The 17,369-nt window shown below is 53.3% G+C and overlaps 1 protein-coding gene across 1 annotated transcript in view; it reads left to right on the top strand.

Moving 5' to 3' along the window:
* DHCR24 (24-dehydrocholesterol reductase) overlaps positions 1-11,096 on the top strand; it is a 28,426-nt gene extending 17,330 nt beyond the window's left edge. The window contains exons 6-9 of the mRNA XM_023258735.2: positions 791-934; positions 6,699-6,896; positions 7,222-7,400; positions 8,368-11,096. Coding sequence (XP_023114503.2) covers positions 791-934; positions 6,699-6,896; positions 7,222-7,400; positions 8,368-8,521 — 675 coding nt within the window. The 3' untranslated portion in view covers positions 8,522-11,096. The remainder of the gene's footprint in view (positions 1-790; positions 935-6,698; positions 6,897-7,221; positions 7,401-8,367) is intronic.
* Positions 11,097-17,369: the final 6,273 nt, after the last annotated feature.

Raw genomic sequence — 17,369 nt, 5'->3', positions numbered from 1 at the left:
CATGTGAAGAAATAGGCTGAGAGGGTGACCTGCCCAAGGTCAGACGGCGGGTGGCTGGGCCAGGGTCTGGCCCCAGGTCGGGAGCCGGCACTCCTTCGGGACCGCCAGCCTGCCTCTCTCCTAAAGCATCTGGCCGGATGTCATTTCCTGGGTGAAGAAGGTGAGGCCCAGGGAGTCTAAGTCATCCCAGGGCACACGGCTTGTGAAGTCCTGAAGCATTTAGGACTGAAGCAGACTGGCTCCCTATGAGATTCAGGCATTGAGGGCCACGGGACCCGGTGCCAGGGAAGCTTGAGGTTCATTCTCTGAGCGTCCTTCACCGATGGGGCTGCCTGGGGGAGCGCAGCGCCCAGAGGGTCGTGAGGCCCGCTCTAGGCGGCAGGGAAAGTGCCACGGTCGGTTAGTGCCGCCGGTCGCGGGACCCGGTGACGAGGGGTCAGCCTGGCGGGAGGGAAGAGTGCTCCCTGCCTGGAGCCGTGCGTTGTTCAACGTTTGCCCTTTCGTTTTCCCAGCGAGGAGGGGCAGCAGCCGGTGCGGGGAGGGGTGGCTGAGCCCTCTAGGCTGTCGGGAACTGGCTGTCAGGCCCTGGGCGCACCGCGTGACCACGCTCCGCTAACAGGATACCCGCTGCGCTCGGCCTCGCTGGGTTTTCAGGAGTCTCGAGGGTGGTGATAGACATGAAAGCTGTGAAAAGGCCAGGGGTGCGGAACCGAAGCCGGGTATCACCGTCACACCCTTGGTGGCGTTCGGTCCCCGTCTGTAGCTGACACGATGCCCTCTGTCATTGCAGCTGAATAGCATTGGCAGTTACTACAAGCCCTGGTTCTTCAAGCACGTGGAGAACTACCTGAAGGCAAACGAGGGGGGCCTGGAGTACATTCCCTTGAGACACTACTACCACCGCCACACCCGCAGCATCTTCTGGGAGCTCCAGGTGAGGCTCGGATTTCCCAGGAGTCCCGGCCTGCCCCGGCCGGCCGGGCAGGGAACCAGGATGGCTAGCATTGCAACCGCACTGTCTCCCTGGGGGAAAGACCAGCTTTGTCCCAGGGAACCAGACACCCTGTTGCACGGCGACACGGTCGTTCCTCTCCGGGGGAACAGACCGCTCTCACTTAATAGCAGGCTGGCATCGAGCGTCTGCCACCGAGTGGGGCGCGGGGCCAGGTACCTGGCAGAACAGACACGTGTTCCGCCCTTGAGGGACAGTAGCCTCGCCAAGCTGACAGACTCTGGCACCGTGAAGGGCCGCGGGAACAGGAAGCAGAAGCAGCTAGTTCTGCCTAGGGTCAGAGGCGGCTGTCAAGCTTGGCCTTGAAAGGTGAGCGAGAATTTGCTTTTGTGCACGGAGGAGTGAGGAGCAAGTGACATTTGAAACAGGGGTGTCGGGAAGGCCTCTCAGGGGGTGACTTGTGAGCAGGGACCCGAGCAGGGGAGGACAAGCCAGGCAGGGCTCGGGGGGAGAGCGTTCCAGGCAGAGGAAGAGCCAGAGCGTGGGTCCTCAAACGGGCTACGTGGGTTCTTTTTTTTCTACGTCATATAACCGAAAAATAATCATTTTAATGTATAGAATTCAGTGGCATTTAGAACCTTCATGATCTTGTGCAACTACCATCAAAGTTGCTGACGGCCTTTGGAGGAGAGGAACGGCGGTCGGGAAGCACCAATGAGGCAGCAGGAAGCAGTATGAGCCCCCTCCCTCACCTCCATCCACCCCAGATGGTCGTGGGAGAGGAAATGATACCGCCGAGGAGGCCTGCAGGGGCCAGCCAGGCTCCAGCTGAGAGCAGGGAGAGGAAGACAATATTGAGAGAAGAGATTGAGGGTGGGGGGGCTTTGCTGATGTCAGACCACGAGAGCACAGGGGAGGGCCTGGGAGACAAGGGGGTGTTGCATTGCAGTAGCAGGTAACAGGTAACGGGGCACCTGGAAGCCCCTGGTGACTAGGTTAAACAGGGGTGACAGGCCTAAAGGAATTAAGCCTGGTGGGCTCCTAGGAGGAGGTGGTCAGTTCTAATAGGTCTCTCGGGCCGAATGTGATGGGGCCGTGGCGAGAAGTTGGAGGAGTGAGGCATGGAGAGTCATCAAGACCGGGGGCCTCGGGGATTCCCCCACCTCCGTTAGCCCTCCCTCGGACAGTGTCAAGGCCCAGCAGTTGGCGGGCAGTTTTGCCAAATGTGGGAGACACCATAGGGAGTGTCTTTGTTAAGAGCAAGGACATTAAAGAGACAAGAGAACGAGGACCAGCAGAGGACACTGGGGAGGGCATCCGAGAGGTAGCAGTGACGTGCAGTGATCGCTCCTCACGCGTTAGCCGTTGTGCCGGACCCCGTGCTCGCATGATCTTGATCTTCCTCACAGCCCTGGGAGGGGGAGTTCTCTGGTCTTTTCCATTTTACAGATGGGGAGACTGAGTTCCAAAGTAACGCAACTCAGTAAGAGATCGAGTATATTGGCAACTACCCCAAACTTAGAGCATTAAAACATCTGCCAGATTATGACTCTCATTTTTGGTTCTGTCACAGCTTTCTGAGGGTCAGGGATTGGGGAGTGATCTGGGTGGCTCTGGCTTAGGGTAGCAGTCAAGCGTCATCCAGAGGCTTGCCCAGGGATGGAAGATCTGCTTTCCAGAAGGCTCGCTCGCACGGTTGTTGACAAGAAGCCTCCGTTCCTTGCCATGTGGGCTGCTCGAGTGTCCTCACGACAAGGCAGCAGGGGCCTCGGTGCCTGTTATGACCTGTCTCCTCACTCCGCCAGTCCCCCCACCCTGTGCTGTTCGTTAGAGCAAGTCCAGCCCACACTCAACCAGAGTAGCAAAGAATTTGTGGGTTGTTTTTTTTATTAAAAAAATTTTTTTTAATGTTTATTTACTTTTGACAGAGAGAGAGAGAGAGAGAGAGACTGAGCATGAGCGGGGGAGGGGCAGAGAGAGAGGGGGACACAGAATCTGAAGCAGGCTCCAGGCTCCGAGCTGTCAGCACAGAGCCCGACACGGGGCTCGAACTCAGAGACCGCGAGATCATGACCTGAGCCGAAGTCGGACGCTCAACCGACTGAGCCACCCAGGCACCCCAGCATTTGTGGGTTTTTTAAGATTACAGAGTTAGAATTCATAATGAGGTTCATCTTATATTTTTGTGTTGTTAAGCAGTGGCTGTCCGGCCTGAAGTTAAAGGCAGAATCTTGTATGATGGGTGATTTACAATGGACATTTGCACACAGGGCATCTGGGTAGAGCACCACAGTGTCCATGACAGTGGGATTGCAGAAGCTGGGACTTCTAGAAAGAAGGGGTAATAAACCATGTCACCTGCAAGTCTTTTCCCCCTCCCCTGAGGTTAACTCCTCCTCCTCCAGGCAGCCCTATACCCTAGTTCCTCCTTGCTGAATCCACCCTTTAATCAACAAAACGTGACCTGGCCTGGGTGCTGAACTGCCCAGTCCGTTCCTGTCATACCTGGGCCAGCCCTTCCGTCATCCAGCTCAGTTAATCAGCAATACCTGGGGTCAAGGCCAGCTACGTGATCTGCCGGGCCCAGTGCAGAAAGCAGGGGAAAAGTACCATCAAAGGCACTAAATGATAAAGCCTTTTCTTTTCTCCCACAGTCTCTCTCTTCATAAATATTTGCTATTTAATGTTCTAAGTAAAGAAAAATTAATAACTTAAATTATTGGAATGACTTTACTGTTCATCTTTTAAGTACAAATATAAGAGCGTTTAACTCTTCATGCATATGAATTTCATTCTTAATGGACCAGTAGAAATGCTGCACAAAACCAACTCAGCTCTTTTTATCTCCCCTCCCGGTGACATGCACATTCCACGAACACTCCAGGGCGGCTTACTAACAAGTAAGGAAGGACTGAAGAGGAAGAAGACTCTGAGCAGCCCCCCCTTTCCCTTCCCTCTTATGTCCTCATTGCCAGCCGGCGTAAGTGGCTGGCTAATACAGGGAAGTAACACAAGTAGGAAATGTTACATGGGGTTCTTGGGTGTTCATGTTTCTTAGAACGTCATTGCCACGGGGCCTGCCTTTGAGGTTTGGGCTCCTGGCTCAGGCCAGGCCCCCTGGATCTGTAGTGGGGCCCAGCAGAGCAGAACAGGCCAGTAGCAGGCTGGGCCCAGGTAAAAGGCAAGGGCAGGCAAAGAGCAGGGGACCAGGAGTGAAGCCAGGGACACGGGACCTGAGGTCACTCAGAGGCAGAAAAGATGAATGATGGGGCGGACAGGTGGGAAAGGAGAAGGGCGGGATGGGGCATGCTGTTTAAAACTTGAACTTTTCTGAGGTTGAGATTTGGGGAAAGGAATGGTTCTAGCTGACCCTTGCGGGCAACAAAGGACTGTTTTTAGGGGAAAAATACAAAAGGCGCTTAGATATGAGAGAGGTGATGGGTCCCACTCGTCGTTAAAGACGGGGTGGAACAAAACTACAGGAGTCTCATCTGTCACCCTCAGGATGACGGCGAGGCAGAAGTGGGAGAACGCTGTTTGGCCTGAGTGTGGGGAAACAGCGCTCTCTTGTGTTGTTTGGGAGGGTATAAAATGGTACAAAGTCTTGAAATAGTATCCATTGAAATTGCATATACTCTTTGAACCAGAATTTTCCACTTCTAGGGATTTACCTTACAGGTAAATGAACGTGCAGATGGGCAAAGATACATACACAAAGAACGTTCGGTGGAATAGTCTGGAAATAATCTAAGTGCTCACCAGTAGGGAACAGATGAAATCAATCAAGGAACATCCATATAGGAGAGCAATGATCCGCAAACATTCTCTGTGAACGGCCGGACAATAGTTAGGTTTTGTGGACCATGAGGTCACTCTAGAGGCTCCCTCTACCCATATAGACAATATGTAAATGAATGGGCCTGGTTGTATCCCAGTAAAATGTTATTTGTGGACCAGATTTACCCCAGGAGCCCGAGTTTGTGGGTCCCTGCAGTAAGTACGGTGTTAGGTACCCACGACCAAGCGTGTGTGATGGCTCTCTGTGTGCTGATGCACAGGAGACAGTGATGAGCAGGAGGCTGTTAGATGCCATCTGTGAGCTGTCTTTATTTGTTGATTTATTTATTTTGAGGTGGGGGAGAGAATGAGTGGGGGAGGGGCAGAGTGAGAGAATCAAGCAGGCTCTGCGCTGAGCCCCAACTCGGGGCTTGATCCCACGACCCTGAGATCACGACCTGAGCCGATATCAGTCAGCCTTTCACCTGACTGAGCCCCCCGGGCTCCCCAGTGAGCTGTTGTTTTTTAAGCCCATCTGCTTGTCTGTGCGCAAGATGTCTCTGATTCCTAACGGTGGTTGCGTTTGGGGAGGGGAAAGAAGTTGGGTCGGGGAGGAAGGAAGTGGGGTCGGGACTAAGGGGGGAAACGGGGTGAGGGACTACGGGAAAGGAGGCCTGACCTTTGGACTGCTGGGATTTCTGCCGTGGGCGTGTGTGGCTTTTCCGAAAGCAAGCGAGGGAACAATAAAAGCCATGCTGCACATTGCACTCCCGTGTCGTGTGCTGAGACCCAACAGCAGAGCAGAGCGCAGACGGGTCCCTCCCTCATGGGAGCAGGCTGCCAGCGGGAGAGCCGCTTCCAGGGGACAGGAGGGAGGAGTCACTCAGCCTCCAGACGCAGCACCCTGCTTCCTTTGGGAAGCCACCACTGACCTCTCTGCTGATGTGGGCCCTGTGTCTTTTAGTCCCAGCTCTCTCCACACGGTAGTCCCATGGCCTGTCTCTTCATCACCTGCGGACAGGGACAGGGATCACTCCAGCGACCAGCATGGAACCTCCTAATTGTTGAACGAGGACAGGAATGTCCTTGGCTTCAAGAATGGGGTAGCAGGTGGACAAGAACACTCGGGAAGACAGACTTGGAGCAAGAGGAGGGGGAAGATACTGAGCTGGGGGCCAAGGTCTCCGCTGTTGGGGCCGGGCAGGCTTGCCAGCTGGTGGGAGCCCTGGAGGAGCTGGTGGGCAGCGCAGGGTGTGGTCGAATTGGGGGGGGAGGCTGTGAAGGGCCACAGGCACAAGAAGAGAAGTGGCTAGTTCTGCCTAGGGTCGGAGGTAGCTCTCAAGCTTGGCCTTGAAAGGTGACGAAGAACTTGCTTTTGTGCATGGAGGGGTGGGGAGCGGTAACACGTTGAATAGGAGTCAGAGAAGGCTCTCGGGGGACGCTGTGAACCAGTGGGCTTGTCGATGACCCTGAGCCAGACCTTGCCCACTCCAGTGAGAGCCGCCCTGGCTGTGCGACCTCAGGGAAATTGCTTAAGCTCTCTGAATATCGCTCTTCTCGTTCAACACTTGTATTGTATTTTTCAACCACTTATGAAATGCCTGCTCTGTGCCAGCCACTCTGACCCCAACAAAAAAACAACAATTATAACTACCTTATTTTGCTCCAGGCACTGGGCTGAGTGCCTTCCAGTTGGTATTTCGTTGTTCCCAAGTCCTGTTTTACAGATAAGGAAACAACGCTCAGAGAGGTTAAGTAACCACCCCAGGCCGTCGCAGTGGGTAAATGTCCGAGCTGAGAATCAAACCCAGACCCGGTTGGGCAAATCCCGGGTACCACCGTGGCCCTCCTGCTGGAGGAGTGTGCCCTGTCACGCTTTCCCTGAGCACGGACCCAGGACCTGGCTCTGACGCATGGAGACACAGCCTTCGTGGGCCTGTTGTCTCTATCGCCAGCCTTTGTCTTTCAGGACATCATCCCCTTCGGCAACAACCCCATCTTCCGCTACCTCTTTGGCTGGATGGTGCCTCCCAAGATCTCCCTCCTGAAGCTGACCCAGGGAGAGACCCTGCGCAAGCTGTATGAGCAGCACCACGTGGTGCAGGACATGCTGGTGCCCATGAAGTGCCTGTCGCAGGCTGTGCACACCTTCCACAACGATATCCACGTGAGCCGGGGCAGGGACTGATCCTGGGCACGCTTGCCCTCTGGGCCTCCGTTTTCCCAGCTGTAAAACGGGCTTGCTCAGCGATGGCCCTGATGGGGAGCCCTGATGGCTCAGCGAAGGCATGGGGGCTGCTAATGAGCACTTCTGTGAGCACATTGTGTCCAGTAATGCGGTGAAACGGAGGTGCTCTCGGCTGCGGCCTGGGGGATTGGGAGTGAAGCCAGAGAGGGGGTTCCCTGGGGAGGGGTGGGGTGGGGTGGGCCAGCCGTGAGCCTGTCACCTGTTGGAGAAAAAGCACCAACGCCCCTCTCCCTGGTCCACCCAGGTCTACCCCATCTGGCTGTGCCCGTTCATCCTGCCCAGCCAGCCAGGCCTGGTGCACCCCAAGGGAGATGAGGCAGAGCTTTATGTTGACATTGGAGCCTATGGGGAGCCGCGGGTGAAGCACTTTGAAGCCAGATCCTGCATGCGGCAGTTGGAGAAGTTCGTCCGAAGCGTGCATGGGTGAGTGGCCCAGAGGGTGGTGCATTTCCTCCGGCCCCAGAGTGCTGCCACAGGGGTGTAGAGCAAGGGCCACGGTGATCAGTCCCGGGGCCAGACGGGCTGGCTGCCTAGCGAGCGTGAGGCCCCAGCAGCCTTGGTTCGGGAAGCACCTCGCGAAAGTACAGAGGTGGGATTGCAGGGGTTCTCACCCTTCTTCCTCCACTCCTCCTCCCATGAACACACCAGCGTCCCCCAGCTGCTCGGGCCAGAGCCCCACCATCACCCTGCTCCCCCTGCCAGAGCAGATGACGCTGTGGTTTTAGATAGGTTCGGGGCTGCTGCTCCGGGTCGGAAGAGCACAGCTGAGGAGGGAGGGGTTCATGACTTGAAAGCCACGCCGGGCCCTGGACGGCATTGCTCAGAAACTGGCCTGGAACAAACGCTTGATGCCTTGGACACGGACACATCTCAAAATAATTAGCTGATTGGGAAACACACACACACACACACACACACACACACACACACTCAAAACAAAAACCAGGATAAAGGAGACTTGTATGATTGCATTTACACGAAAGTCCAGAATCCATGGGGACAGAAAGCAGCTCTGCCTGGGTCAGTGGGGGTGACGGACGGCACAGGGGCATGAGGAAAGTTTTGGGGGTGATGGCCCGTGGTCATGGGCTGGACTGAGGTGACAGTTTCAAGGTTGTATACAAATGTCACACTGAGTCAAGTTGTACCCTTTACATATGGGCAGTCAATAAAAAAAAAAAAAATGAAAAGAAGGCAGCCCAGTGGCCCCCTCGGCAAAATGGGGGCGAGCGTCCCTGTGCCGCCCTCCACCACCAGCTCGGTAGGGGGGTTGAACGAGAGATCCTCCAGGAGTACTTCCCGCGCCACAAGGCGTGTGACGCGTGGGGGACAGCTGGGGTCCCGCGGGTCCTTTTCCCCTCCCTGCAGCCTCCCCTCCTGTGCTCTGCAGGTTCCAGATGCTGTATGCCGACTGCTACATGAGCCGGGAGGAGTTCTGGGAGATGTTCGACGGCTCCCTGTATCACAGGCTGCGGGAGCGGCTCGGGTGCCAGGACGCCTTCCCCGAGGTATACGACAAGATCTGCAAGGCCGCCAGGCACTGAGCAGGGGCCGGCCCCGAGAGACACAGACATGTGGGTGGGCCCCGTCCCCCAGGTGCAGGAGGCATCTTCTCTTCGGGCAAGCTTGCCGGCCCTCCCAGATCCACCCTTCCAGAAAGAAACCCCTCCAGAGATCTCACCCGGACCACCCCAGCGGCTCCCAGGGGCGGCCGAGTGGAGTGCAAAGGACGTGGGCTCCGGAGTCAGACATACCTGAGTCCAGTTCCCAGTTCCGGCACTCATTAGCTGTGTGACTCCGGGCAAGTCACCCAACCCCTCTGAACCTAGCTCTTTGCCCGTTGAAAGGGGGCAACAGTACCCGCCTGCAGGCCACAGTCATCCAGGTCGAGCGCCTGTCTCCTCGGAGGTGCTGGATACGTGTAGCGGCGGTTACTATGGCTTCCCGTTCAGCACCTCATCTGACTGGCGAGCTCCGGATTCAGCGCCGGGTCCAGGAAGGCTCCGTGCGAGGTCACCTGGGCGCAGGTTTGGCTGGGAGGGTTGAAGGGATGCCCCAGAGCTGGACTGCGGGTGCTTCAGTCAGCCGGAAGCACTCCGCGCCGAGAGAAGGAAGGCTCCTCTCTCCCCCTGGGCTCTTGGGAGGGCAACAGATGGGGCAGGCAGGCCCAAGATGTGCTGTGCCAAAGGTCCCAGTCCAAAGTTCCCTCTGCCGCCCTTAGTAATGCCCTGCCCCTTGCCCCTTCCCGCTTAGGCTTGCGGGCCCATCCCAGCCACCCCCCACGTCTCAAAGAGGACCTTGTCCTCAGAGAAGACAGCACGGACTCCTGCCCTAGCCCAGGTGGAGCGAGTGGCTCCTGCTCTGAACTGGGTCCGGAGATCCTGGGCCCATCCTTGGCTCCTCAACCCTCCATGCCTCATCTGGTCCCCAGAGCGTGCCTAGTCACGGTGGGGGTGCATCCACGCTGCTCTGCGGCATGCGGTGGGGGGTCAGGGGTGGACCACACACCAAGCAGGAAAATGGAGACTTGGTGAGGATTCTCGCTGTGGGGCCGGAAAGGAAAGACCATCAACTTGATTTCTCCAACTACTCATCCCCCTTCGTTCTCCCCCACCCACAGCTGTAGTTAATTTCAGTGCCTTACAAATCCTAAGCTCAGAGAAAATCAGCTCCGTTTCCCTTCCGGAAGGAAGGCAGCCTCCCCAGGGCCTTCCCAACTCGTTAAAGTTTGATTGTTTATGCAACTCCATCTGAAGAACCGCCCGGCCTCAGCTGAGGACCCAGAATCTGAGAAGGAAGTGTGTCTTGTGGGGAGCTGGGATTAAGCCAACTGTGCCAGGCGGTGACATTCTGAGAGAGAGCACTGCCCGAGAGGCAGGGGCTGGCTTTAAGTCCCTGCTCCCTTGTCAGCAAGCCATGCGACCGCGGGCAGGTCATTTAGGCCTCTGAGCTGTGGCCCCTCATTTTACTCGGTACAGCCGAGACCTCCCCGGGCCCTCCTGCTGTGGGAGCACATGCCTGTCTTAGACAGTGTGCTTGCAGCGCCCCTGGAAGGTCAGGTGAGAAATAAATCCTCCAAGTGAACACTTGGGCTGTCTCTCAAGGTCCTTCCTTGGGTCCGAGACCAGCTGTCATGTCGCTTTCAGAGAGGCGCACCTGTGGCTTGCAGGGAAGTGTCTGTCCCGTCTCTGTAAGTTGCCAGAATCCTGATGGAACCAGTCTCAACACACTGCAAAGTGTCTTAGCGTGGTCCTGTGAGTGCCGGGCGCGTTCATGGCACTCAGAAGGCAAGGGAACCCCCCCTTACCCATTTGGCCCCATGGGTGGGGGGGGGGGCGGAACGTGAAAAAAAAATAAGAAACCTCATTCTCCAGCGTGTCTGCAAAGCATGTGAATTCTGGCTTTAGCTCTCATGTGGGCCCCCGTGCTTCCCACTCGGTGCTAAGCTGATGATCCTACTTCCTGTAGAGGAATGGTTTGCCCGAGCAGAGTAACCCATCAAATAAGGCTCTGTCCTTTGACCAGAGGGGTCTCCATCCTTAAGCCGCTGGGACTGTGGCCAGAGATGCCAGCAGCCTCTATCATTGCTAGATGATAGATAGTCCTAGGATAACCAAAATCCTGCCCTTCGCAGACCTCCCCTGGAAACTGGAGCTTGGAGGGGAAGGTCTTGGGATCACGCCAGCCTCAGGTTAATGTTTTGCTCCAGTGATCTCTTGCCCGGAAGGGGGTAGACTTCCAAGCATGGCGAGCCTAGCTACCGGCACTTTCCTGCAGCCAGTCCCATCACTGTCCCTCCGTGTGGTGGTTTGGGGTGTGGTGGGTGTGGAAAGTGAAGGAATAGGCCTCTCCCCTCCAGAGCCCCGAGTTTTTTGGCTGGAAGGATGCATAGATCAGATATTGCTGGAAGGGAAGGGAGGGGGTGGGGATGCGCGTGGCAGTGCATGGTGTGTGGTTATTGTTTGTCCGGTGATCACGGGGACCAAGGGGAAAGGCGCGGGTGTCCCCCAACAGGCTCTTGGCTGCAGGCGCTGTGCCCACTGTCTAGAACACTTCCCATCCCCGTGGCTGTGTGGCTGCTGCTGCTGCTGCTGTAAAAATAAAAGCGTTACCTGGAAATTAGCCTTTGTCGTTTCTTGCTTTGGGGACCACAACGCGGAGTCAGGCTGGGGCTCAAGTCCCGGGGCAATTTCCCTCTCTGGACCTGCATGCCCGGGGATGAGGGCTGAAAGACAATGTGGGGGGCAGGGGTGGTGCCAAGTTTGTCTCGGGCGATTTTCCAACCCGTTTTCGAGTTTGGCATAGGTCACAACGTGACCTGGCATAGGTTTCAGTAGGAGCCCTCTGACCTCAGCGGGGAGGGTGGAAGCCAGGAGACCAGCAAGAAGGGCCCAGGTGAGCAGGGATAGTAGCTCAGATCAGGGAGGGGACTGCTCGTCAGACATGGTTGTCGGGAGCTCTGGGCTACAGTGCTGGCTTGGTCACTGGAACCCCTTCCTTCCAGCTGCTGGAGCTGCGTTCCCCAGCCTCCCTGGCACTCAGATGTGTCCTCGTGTCTGGGCTCATCGGGACGCGAAGAGAAGTGGGAGAGACCTCCCACGTGAGGTTCTGGCACGTTCCCCTTCCATTAGCTGGATTCCAGCGACAGCCAGGACATAGGCTGTGGCTGAGTCACAAGCAGGAAGGAGCCCGAATCCCTGAGTAGCCATGTGCGGAACTGCCTGCCGCCTGTTCCGGGGGCAGGAAATAACGGATGTTGTGGCGGAGTCACTGTGCACGTGGGACTGTTTGCTAGAGCTCTTCGATTCACCCTAGTTGGCTGTCAGGCCAAAATGAGCAAAGATGTGAGAGCTGCGTTTAGGACAATAATGTTTTAGGCAAACACGTGGATATACACGATGGACGTCTTCCTAAAATACGTGTGGTACGAATCGTCCCATCCTGAGGTTCTTTGGGAAGAACGCTTCGGAGATCTTTTCCGGTTCGGTGTCTCACAAATCTGGATTTTGTGAATTCTCTTTAAAGGAGGAGAAATCTTTAGTGCTCCTTAAAATAGAATGCGTATTTCACGCCTTAAATGTCGCCCTGCATTGGAACAGCACACGACACACAGTATCGTATTTAATCTTAATCCTGGACCCAGAGCAGGCCCGTTTATACCTGCTCAGGCCAGGAATGGGAAGCTCAAGAAAGGGCAAGTGATTTGCCTGAAGGCCACGGGGAAGCTATTAGACAAGGATGCAACCCCGTCATCTAATCACAGCCTCAAGTCCGGGAAGAGCCTTAGCCAGCGCCAGGTGAGACAGATCTCGAAGCTGTGAAATGAGGCCCCGTGGCTGAGCTGCACACACAGCGGGTGGGCGGGAGGTGAGGGTTCTCGCTCCGTCTGCTGAGAAGGGAGGCAGGGAGCGTTCTGCTTCCTTCCAGGGCAGTTCCTTCCACCAGGAGCCCCTCTTGCCTGAACAGACCCTCAGCCCACACCTGCAGTGTCCGTGCACTAACATTCATGCAATCGGTTTTCCAAACTCGGCTCACGTAAGAAAAATCAGACTACGCAAGTTAAATGTAGACGTATTTTTTAAATACGCTTTCGTGGGGTGCCTGGGTGGCTCAGCTGGTTAAGTGTCCGACTTTGGCTCAGTTCGTGGGTTTGAGCCCCACACCGGGCTCCGTGCTGACAGCTCAGAGCCTAGAGCCTGATTCAGGTTCTGTGTCTCCCTCTCTCTCCGCCCCTCCCCCACTTTCACTGTCTCTCTGTCTCTGTCTCTCCCTCTCTCTCAAAAATAAATATTTCAAAAGTTTTAAATATGCCTTCTAGTTCTATCTTGGTTATTAAACGGCCTATAGGTTTCGTCTGGCATGACTAATTAATGCCAGTGACTGCTCTGACAAGCTGTGTTGAGAAAATAGGTTTTGTTGAGGTCTAGGAAGGGGTATTTTGATGGTGCTAGGGGTTGAATGTGTCCCCCACCCCCACCCCCAAAATTTGCATGTTGAAGCCCTGATGTGATGGTATTGGGAGGCGGGGCCTTTTGAAAGTAATTGGATCATGAGGGTGGAAACCCCAGGATGGGATTAGTGTCCTTATAAGAAGAGACTCAGAGGGGCGCCTGGGTGGCTCAGTGGGTTGGGCGTCCAACTTCAGCTCAGGTCACGATCTCGCGGTCCGTGAGTTTGAGCCCCGCATCGGGCTCTGGGCTGATGGCTCGGAGCCTGGAGCCTGTTTCAGATTCTGTGTCTCCCTCTCTCTCTGCCCCTCCCCCGTTCATGCTCTCTCTCTGTCTCAAAAATTAAAAAAAAGTTAAAAAAAAAAAAAACAGACTCAGAGATCTAGCCCTCCTTCTGATCGCTGCCATCTGAGGATACAAGATGTCCATCTGCAAACCAGGAGGAGGGCTCTTAGCAGATACCCGATCCACCAACACCTTGATCTTTGACTTGTCGGCCTCCAGAACGAGGAGTAATAAATGCTTGCTGCTTAAGCCACCCATGCTATGGTAAGCTGTCATAGCAGCTTGAACTGCTGAAGTCAGATAGTGTGAAGATTGTTGACCCAAGGGACCCAGAAATAGCTGAATCCTGCCCTGTCCATCACCTCTCCTCCCCATGGGGTTCCCTAGGGAGCAGACCTAGGGAATGATTTTCGTAATGGGGCGCTGTGAGGTAATAGGAAAAAAACATATTGGTCTCTGTCCCCAGTTCTTGGCACGGGGTTCCTAAAAATCCTTGTAATTTCCTAAGCGATAAAAGCACCAGGAACATCGTTTATTCTAATATCTGGCCTTTGATCCTGATTCCTGACTCTGAGCTCATAATTCCCTTGGAATTTCCTGGGTGAGAGGAGGGTCTTTTGCCCTAACGAGGCAACTCTGGGTGGGCTCCTGGTGGGCTCCTGGATGGGGTTCTGAGGGTCAAGTTAGAGAAGGTGAAACTCTCTTTAGGGCCAAGGGACCACGGCAGGGCCAACAGCAGGACTCAGGCTTGCTCAGGCTCAAGGTAGGCAGCGAGGAGCCCACGATTACAAGGATTCAGGATGTGAGCTCTGAACAGAAGGGGCTTCCCAGAGCCGCCTCTCACCTGGCCTGGCTGCTATGCCTGGGGTCACTGTGGGCTCACAGTACGAGGCACTGCATAGGGTTCATGATGGCCAAAACCATCACTCTCAGGTACTGATGAGGAACTAACACAGCCAAGAAAAGTCTCATCCTATTAACTATGTTAGCTAATGCAAAAGTGCTGTGCAACCTAGGTAAGCTTGTTCCTTCTCTGAACCTCAGTTTCCTCTTTTAAAAGCTAGCTGTGCTTGGGGCGCCTGGGTGGCGCAGTCGGTTAAGCGTCCGACTTCAGCCAGGTCACGATCTCGCGGTCCGTGAGTTCGAGCCCCACGTCGGGCTCTGGGCTGATGGCTCAGAGCCTGGAGCCTGTTTCCAATTCTGTGTCTCCCTCTCTCTGCCCTTCCCCCGTTCATGCTCTGTCTCTCTCTGTCCCCAAAATAAATAAACGTTGAAAAAAAAAATAAAAATAAAAGCTAACTGTGCTTGATCGTGCTGACGTATTAGATGACCAGCTACCTAGTTGCAACAGGCCTGCCTATGTGAGATGCTCACTCATTGTTACGTTATCTGTGGTCCAGGTTGCAAGGTTGTGCCAGAGACATAGGTCTGGTGACATGGCCTATGAAAGGCAGCTTTTGCCCTGCTCAGGGTTGCTCACAACCTGGCAGGACCTCATATTGGACTGGAAGAAACTGCTAGCCTCCCAAGCAACCAGGGGGATGCTGGACGCTGATACGACTTTTATAAGGTTTAGGTGCCAGAGTACTCACCCCAGTCTTTCGTGGACGACTGCAAGAGACTGAACTAGGCAAACCTCTTCCCTGATGTGGAACTCTTTTTTTTCCAAAGCCTTTAGTCCATCGTATAACAAACCGAGTTTGTACTTTGGTTCAAACAGGGCAGGGCTAAGAGCCCAGCCCTCATGGAGCCCTCCAGCCTTCCTTCCCCAGTGGTCCCCGGAGGCCTCAGCAGAACCCAGTCAACAAACCTCAGCGTTCCTGGTCACTTACGGCCCCGCCCAGGCAAAAAGTCAAAGGTCACAGGAGCCGGATTTCAGGTCAACATCCATAGGACTCTTTACAAGCATGCCTGCCTGCGCTGGAAGGGACTGTCTTGGAGGTGTGTAAGAAGCTAGGCAGAGAGTTATTGTTGTGAAAGAAAGCAGTAATCTCAAACTGAGATGCCCAAACCAGCGGTGTGGGAAGGTGACACAATGTGATGCCAGAAAAAATATTTCTGCGTGTTCTGGTCTGGGTCAGAAGCACATCTTGAGGCGAGGATTTCAGTGTAAGTAGTTTATTTGGGAGGTGGAGAAAACCCCAGTTGGTGGAAGAGGTGCCAGCCAATAAAATGTGCATTGCCAACAGGTTACCACTGTGGGCAGCTGGAGATGAATTGTGCTGGGAAAACTCTGACAGCCAGGATAAAAACCTACACCTCAGAGGTAGATCCCACAAGGGGTGAGGGAGCTGGGTGCTTATATTCCAATTCCATCGGTCAAATCTGAGGGCAGCTCCCGGTGGGGGGGGGGGGGTGTTAATTCCTGTGGCACTTCCCCTTCCATGGAAGAAAGCTTTCCATGGTGGCCAGAGAACCCTTCACTCCATTATGGCTGGATGTCCCTTCTTAGCATACGTGACTTCAGGGACACATAGAAGTTCCTTGGTATTTCAAGGGAAAAGTACTTCAAAGAACTGCCTAATTTAAAGTTGTTACATAGGTTTCTCTTACAAAAAGGCAAGCGTTCCAAAATCGCTGACCTACTCTATGCTGACGGTGACTGTCAGTAATATCACAGCCAACAAATATACTTGAAAAAAAAAAGTACTTATTCTATAAGGCCAACTCATCTTTTTTTAAAAAGTGTAATCGCGGGGCGCCTGGGTGGCTCAGTCGGTTGAGCGTCCGACTTCGGCTCAGGTCATGATCTCTCAGTCTGTGAGTTCGAGCCCCGCGTCGGGCTCTGTGCTGATGGCTCAGAGCCTGGAGCCTGCTTCGGATTCTGTGTCTCCCTCTCTCTCTGACCCTCCCCCGCTCATGCTCTGTCTCTCTCTCTCTCTCTGTCAAAAATAAATAAAACATTAAAAAAATTTTTTTAAATAAATAAATAAAAAGTGTAATTGCATATATTTTTAACTTTTTATTTTGATTTAATTTTACTTATGGAAAAGTTGCAATGATAGTTCAGAGTTCCCACGTCCCCCTCACCCAGCTTCCCCTAACATTAACATCTACATAACCACAGAATTATCAAAACCAAGAAATTGACTTAAAGTGTACAATTTGGTTAGGCTTGATATTTGGATATAGCACAGTTGTTTATTCATTCATCTCTTGATGGACACTTAGGCTCCTTCCAGTTCGGGGCGCCCACAGATAAAGTGGCCAGGAGCGTCACAGTCTCTGTATGGACTTTTGGTCTCATTTCTCTTGGGTAAATACGCAGGACTAGATTATATGGTAGGTGTATGGTTAGCTTTTGCCAAATTGTTTTCCAAAGGCGTTGTATGACTTTGCATTTTCTACCAGCAGTGTATGAGAGTTCCAGTTGTCCCACATCCTCACCAACACTGGGTATGGTCAGTCTTTTTTAATTTTACCTTTTTTAATACGTGGGTAATAGTATCTCATTGTGGCTTTAATTTGCATTTCCTTAATGACTAATATATATATATATACATATATATATATATATTCCAAATATAAGTCCTTTATCAGATCTATGATTTGCAAATGTTTTCTCCCAGCCTATGGCTTGTCTTTCCATTATCTTAATAGTGTCTTGGAAAAAACAAAAATTTTTTAATTTTAATTAAGTCCAATTTCACGATCTAACAATTTATTCATACCATACCAAAGTATCCTCTATAGAATAACAGTTAAATTTGCATCTAAGAAACTTCTGCCTAACTCAAAGTCCAGAGATTTTCTTCCTATGCTTTCTTCTAGAAGTTTCATTAGTCGAGGTTTCACATTTAGGGTTTTGATTTGTTTTGAGTTAATTTTTGTATATGATTTGAGTCATTGATCACAGTTTATTTTTTGCATATTGATAATCAACAGTTTCCCGCACCACCTGTTGAGATCATTCTTTTTCCACTGAGTTTTCTTTGCACCTTTGTTGAAAGTCAGTTGTCCATTGGTGTGTGGGGCTGTTTCTACATTCTCTGTTCTGTTCCTTTCATCTGTCTATCTTGACACCAATTTCACACTATGGAATAAGGTAATGTTATTCCCCCAGATTTGTTCCTCTTTTTCCAAGTTGTTTTGGCTATTTTACGTCTTTTGTATTTCCATATGTTTTAGGATCAGTTTGTCAATTTAAAAACAATTACCG

Source organism: Felis catus, chromosome C1, assembly GCF_018350175.1.
Source record: "Felis catus isolate Fca126 chromosome C1, F.catus_Fca126_mat1.0, whole genome shotgun sequence".
Taxonomy (NCBI): Eukaryota; Metazoa; Chordata; class Mammalia; order Carnivora; family Felidae; genus Felis; species Felis catus.
Note: the sequence above shows the minus strand (reverse complement) of the source record. Positions and strands in the feature narration are given on the sequence as shown.